Genomic DNA, 6,243 nt, shown 5'->3' on the forward strand with positions numbered 1-6,243 from the left:
AAGGTTCTCAGGCCCATCTAACTGCTAAAGTAGGAAGAGTAACATGGGTACCTGGAATCCTTCGAGGACGAGGAACTCCGTCTCCTCTCCTTCCCCCGCTGGTCTGAGCCGTCTACAGGAGAGAAAGGAAGAGGTTGTGGTGGGTCGTATTTGGTAATGAGTCTTAGATAAAACGTGGCCACCCAAACTAAACACTCTCCAAAATGGCAGATGTCATGACTGGACTGGTCCCTACGAGGTCATACGGACTGTTCTCATCATAGATAAACATCTATCATTGGCTAAAAGACCATAAAACCCACCAATACAGCGTGCAAAGAAACATCTGATGGTTACTGTACATCAGTCTCCATATTATACATGTGTATATCCATAGATCTTTATAGTAGAAGGGTCTCTAGAGCCACCATCCCTTCAGCAACAGGGTCTACCCAACCTATGCCAGTCTATCTTTCTACCCTGGAGGTACCCTAATATTATGTTCAAGTTCCAGGGAACCCCGGCTACAGATAATCATACAATCTTACAGATCACAGCTAGTGGGATCATCAAGGTGTACATAACATGTTGTAGACCGAAGTATGTGACACCCAGGACAGATCATTTGTAAACCCCATAGATTGGTGGTCAGCGAGGGTGGAAAGAATGACTCGTACAGGAAACATTGGCCCCAGGACTGTGCAAGCGTCATCATGCAGAAGATGAGAATACTCTACACCTCAAGGAGCCCCTAACAACTCCTAAAGGAACCCTACGGCTCCATGGAACCCATAATAACTCCTAGAGGAACCCTACAGCTCCAAGGAACCCCTAACAACTTCTAGAGGAACCCTACGGCTCCATGGAACCCCTAACAACTCCTAAAAGGAACCCTACAGCTCCAAGGTACCACCAACAACTCCTAGAGGAACACTACAGCTCCAAGGAACCCCTAACAACTCCTAGAGGAACCCTACAGCTCCAATGAACCCCTCACAACTCCTAGAGGAACCCTACAGCTCCAAGGAACCCCTAACAACTTCTAGAGGAACCCTACGGCTCCATGGAACCCCTAACATATTCTAGAGGAACCCTACGGCTCCAAGGAACCCCTAACAACTTCTAGAGGAACCCTACAGCTCCAAGGAACCCCTAACAACTTCTAGAGGAACCCTACAGCTCCAAGGAACCCCTAACAACTTCTAGAGGAACCCTACGGCTCCAAGGAACCCCTAACATATTCTAGAGGAACCCTACGGCTCCAAGGAACCCCTAACAACTTCTAGAGGAACCCTACAGCTCCAAGGAACCCCTAACAACTTCTAGAGGAACCCTACAGCTCCAAGGAACCCCTAACAACTCCTAGAGGAACCCTACGGCTCCAAGGAACCCCTAACATATTCTAGAGGAACCCTACGGCTCCAAGGAACCCCTAACAACTTCTAGAGAAACCCTACAGCTCCAAGGAACCCCTAACAACTCCTAGAGGAACCCTACGGCTCCATGGAACCCCTAACAACTCCTAAAGGAACCCTACAGCTCCAAGGAACCACCAACAACTCCTAGAGGAACCCTGGAGCTCCAAGGAACCCCTAACAACTTCTAGAGGAACCCTACGGCTCCATGGAACCCCTAACAACTCCTAAAGGAACCCTACAGCTCCAAGGTACCACCAACAACTCCTAGAGGAACCCTACAGCTCCAAGGAACCCCTCACAACTCCTAGAGGAACCCTACAGCTCCAATCAACCCCTCACAACTCCTAGAGGAACCCTACAGCTCCAAGGAACCCCTAACAACTCCAAGGAACCCCTAACATATTCTAGAGGAACCCTACGGCTCCAAGGAACCCCTAACAACTTCTAGAGGAACCCTACGGCTCCAAGGAACCCCTAACAACTTCTAGAGGAACCCTACAGCTCCAAGGAACCCCTAACAACTTCTAGAGAAACCCTACGGCTCCAAGGAACCCCTAACAACTCCTAAAGGAACCCTACGGCTCCAAGGAACCCATAACTTATTCTAGAGGAACCCTACTGTTCTAAAGAATCCCTAACAACTCCTAGAGGAACTCTACAGCTCCAAGGAACCCCTAACAACTCCTAGAGGAACTCTACAGCTCCAAGGAACCCCTCACAACTCCTAGAGGAACACTACAGCTCCAAGGAACCTCTAACAACTCCTAGAGGAACCCTACAGCTCCAATGAACCCCTCGCAACTCCTAAAAGGAACCCTACAGCTCCAATGAACCCCTAACATATTCTAGAGGAACCCTACGGCTCCAAGGAACCCCTAACAACTTCTAGAGGAACCCTACAGCTCAAAGGAACCCCTAACAACTTCTAGAGGAACCCTACAGCTCCAAGGAACCCCTAGCAACTTCTAGAGGAACCCTACGGCTCCAAGGAACCCCTAACATATTCTAGAGGAACCCTACGGCTCCAAGGAACCCCTAACAACTTCTAGAGGAACCCTACGGCTCCAAGGAACCCCTAACATATTCTAGAGGAACCCTACGGCTCCAAGGAACCCCTAACAACTTCTAGAGGAACCCTACAGCTCCAAGGAACCCCTAACATTCTAGAGGAACCCTACGGCTCTAAAGAATCCCTAACAACTCCTAGAGGAACCCTACGTGCTGCAACTACAAATCCCATTAGGCATTGCAAAAAAGGAAGAGCCGTCTCACCCAGCAGCTTCTTCCAGGACTTTATCAGAGATTTGGACAGAGTGATGACATCTTCATCATTGCTTTGTTTTCTCAGAGCATTCACCGACATACCAATCCGAGTGGACTGAAACAGAGCAATCAGTGCGGTCACTCAAGGTGTATTGCATGGATCCTATAGGTCAGTCATTCACAAATGTGACTCAGGCGTGAACCCCCATAACACCAAACGTCTCCTCCCACGTCCAATCAATACGCAAGGCTCAATTCATGACAGGATAAGGATCTTTAGTCACGTGACTGTCATGATAAAATCTCGGATGTGAAGGCAGCAGTCACTTGGGGGGAGATAAGGATCCTCATGCTGGTGCGTGTTGGCTTTGTGAATGGAGCCTAATATGAAGGTCCACTGGAGCAGACAGCCACCCCCACTCAATGTCCTGCTTGTATCCCACCAACATGGAGGGTGGGTGATCCCTCTACTACAGGCCCCCACGCTTGGGGTGACCCCGGCCCTACCTCCTGAACACCACGGTGGGTGGTCCCCTAAACCAGAGAACACAACGGCGTGCAAGTTCTGATCTCCTACCTGCAGCAAGTCCAGAGACATCATCATGTTCTTCAGCTGCTTGAGCAGATCCAACGCCCCATCCTGCAAGAGGAATACAGATCGGTGACAACACGGTAGAAGGTTGTACATAGACTCGTCATCCCAGGGGTGACCTCAGACATTCTATACTACATCTCATGGGCTGCTTATGCCTAGAACATCTTGAGAAGCCAACCATAGGCTGAGGACCTCTCAAGCTGCCCATATGTGTTATAATCTAGATGTATGTTCAGTTCAACATCCATGAAGTGATTGGGTCAGGTAGGTGCTCACGTATGACCAATCTAGGAGACATGTATGGCCAGCTCAGATGACCGCCAAGACTAGAAGCACAGCAGGTCATGGCCGTGGCTCCACACTGCATTTGCTTCTCAATGTCAATCAAGGGAACCTGGCTCTAGAGGTACCTCATTTTCTTCTGGAAGGGCAGCACATCCCCATGGAGTATGGGAGACAACATACCACAAGTCTGGTGCCACCGATCGGCCAACAGCAGCTCCACTCTGATTGGATCACGGAGGAACAAAGCCCCCAGGACAGTAGCCTATCCAGATACAGACATCGCCATTGGCTTAGAGCGGGCTGCGGCTGCCACTGAACTACAGGTCCCAGCATGCCGTGCAAGAAGCAGTCAGGGCTCGGCAGCAGTTCTCCACTTCCCTGCCGCATGAGCACAGTGCAGCCGGGACGTGTCGGGGTCTTCAGGGAATGCTGGCTCTTGTAGTTCCGCAAAGGGAATGACAATCATACAGATCTGCAGGAAATACACCCGGACACGCCCTACCTGCTGGCAGAGCGAGAGGAAGAACTACAAGTCCCAGCGCATCCTGCAAGATAGAACTGCTGCAGAGCATCGCCATATACCTTGCAGAGTATTGCAGCATCACAATATTCCCTGCAGAGCATGACAACAATATTCCCTGCAGAGTATTGCGACATCACAACGTCCCTTGCAGAGCATTGCAGCATATTTGACTGCACAGAATATACTATGCAGAGCATTGCACCCTCGCTACATCCTCTGCTGAACATTGCTTCCTCATCATGACATAAAACTTGGCGCTCCCGCCCAATCTTCTCTGCAGTTTATTGCACCCACACTGTGCCCTGCAGATCATTGCACCCTCACTGTGCCCTGCAGAACAATGTACCCATACTTGCCCTGCAGATCATTGCACCCTCACTGTGCCCCGCAGATCATTGCACCCTCACTGTGCCCTGCAAGAACACTGTACCCATACTTGCCCTGCAGATCATTGCACCCTCACTCTGCCCTGCAGAACATTGTAACCCCACTTTGCACTGCAGATCATTGCACCCTCACTCTGCCCTGCAGAACATTGTACCCCCACTTTGCACTGCAGATCATTGCACCCTGCTGGATCATTGCACCCTCACTGTGCCCCGCAGATCATTGCCCCCTCACTGTGCCCTGCAAGAACACTGCATCCATACTTGCCCTGCAGATCATTGCACCCTCACTGTGCCCTGAAGAACAATGTAGCCCCACTTTGCACTGCAGATCATTGCACCCTTTCTGTGCCCTGCAAGAACACTGCACCCATACTTGCCCTGCAGATCATTGCACCCATACTTGCCATGCAGATCATTGCACCAATACTTGCCATGCAGATCATTGCACCCTCACTGTGCCCTGCAGAACATTGCACCCGGTAACCTGCAAACGGCATGCTGATGCTTGCAGTCCTACAAGCCCTGCTCCCAGTGATATACCACATATGACGTCATGCATCCCTGCCCTCAGATAAACCACCTATATGACGTCACGTGCCCCTCCCTCCCCAGACAGACCCCTCTATGATGTCAGGGGCCCCTGTCACCAGCCCCTCTGCAGTCATATCGGGGGAACTCGCCATGCTCTTCTTGGAGACCATCTTATCCAGTTTTCTGGCGATACGCAGCACCTCCTCCACCTCCGGGGCCGCCATGTCTCCAAACCCGCCGGGCTGTCAGTACCGAGCCCTGATGCCCCTCACCGACCCGCCGGACCCCGCCTCCTCGGTTTTGTAGTCCTCCATCCTCTTGCTCTTTTCTCTCTTCTTATGGGAGCGCCGCTTGACGGGACTATAACTCCCAGTGTGCACTGGGCGCAGCCAGCACATTCCCGACGCGAGGGATACCGGGAGGTGAAGTCTCTACATGTGACCTGAGAACTACCGGGAGCGGAAAATGGACTACAATCCCAGCGTGCACCGCGGCCCCATTCACCGTTATAGAGCCTGAGACTTGGTGGGGGCCAGCGTCACTGCTGCCATGGCAACAGTGCAGAGCAATTCACCCATCTCATAATACACCTGTCATGCCACCCATACCAATATAAAGTGCAGAGCATTCCACCGCATCCCATAATATACCTGCATTCATGTCACCCATCCCAATATACATTGCAGAGCATTCCACCCCATCCCATAATATACCTGCATTCATGTCACCCATCCCAATATACATTGCAGAGCATTCCACCCCATCCCATAATATACCTGCATTCATGTCACCCATACCAATATGAAGTGCAGAGCATTCCACCCCATCCCATAATATACCTGCATGCATGACACCCATCCCAATATACACTGCAGAGCATTCCACCCCATCCCATAATATACCTGCATGCATGTCACCCATCCCAATATACACTGCAGAGCATTCCACCCCATCCCATAATATACCTGCATGGTAAGAATAATAATAATAAATGTCTCATTACATAAGAGGGTTTATTCTGATAATACAATGCGTTACACATGCAGAGCATTGCTCCACGTCATAATACAATGCGTTACACATGCAGAGCATTGCTCCACGTCATAATACAATGCGTTACACATGCAGAGCATTGCTCCACGTCATAATACAATGCGTTACACATGCAGAGCGTTGCTCCATCATAATACAATGCGTTACACATGCAGAGCGTTGCTCCGTCATAATACAATGCGTTACACATGCAGAGCATTGCTCCAC

The 6,243-nt window shown here is 50.5% G+C and overlaps 1 protein-coding gene across 1 annotated transcript in view; it reads right to left on the minus strand.

Moving 5' to 3' along the window:
- The window catches only part of TCEA2 (transcription elongation factor A2), a 20,449-nt gene extending 15,163 nt beyond the window's left edge, over positions 1-5,286 (minus strand). The window contains exons 1-4 of the mRNA XM_018559633.1: positions 5,133-5,286; positions 3,238-3,300; positions 2,670-2,775; positions 23-112 (exon numbers count right to left, since the gene is read on the minus strand). Of these exons, the coding sequence (XP_018415135.1) occupies positions 23-112; positions 2,670-2,775; positions 3,238-3,300; positions 5,133-5,207 (334 nt within the window). The 5' untranslated portion in view covers positions 5,208-5,286. The remainder of the gene's footprint in view (positions 1-22; positions 113-2,669; positions 2,776-3,237; positions 3,301-5,132) is intronic.
- Between the last annotated feature and the right edge of the window lie 957 nt (positions 5,287-6,243).

Source organism: Nanorana parkeri, unplaced genomic scaffold, assembly GCF_000935625.1.
Source record: "Nanorana parkeri isolate BGI_ZX_2015 unplaced genomic scaffold, ASM93562v1 scaffold17, whole genome shotgun sequence".
NCBI classification, from domain to species: domain Eukaryota; kingdom Metazoa; phylum Chordata; class Amphibia; order Anura; family Dicroglossidae; genus Nanorana; species Nanorana parkeri.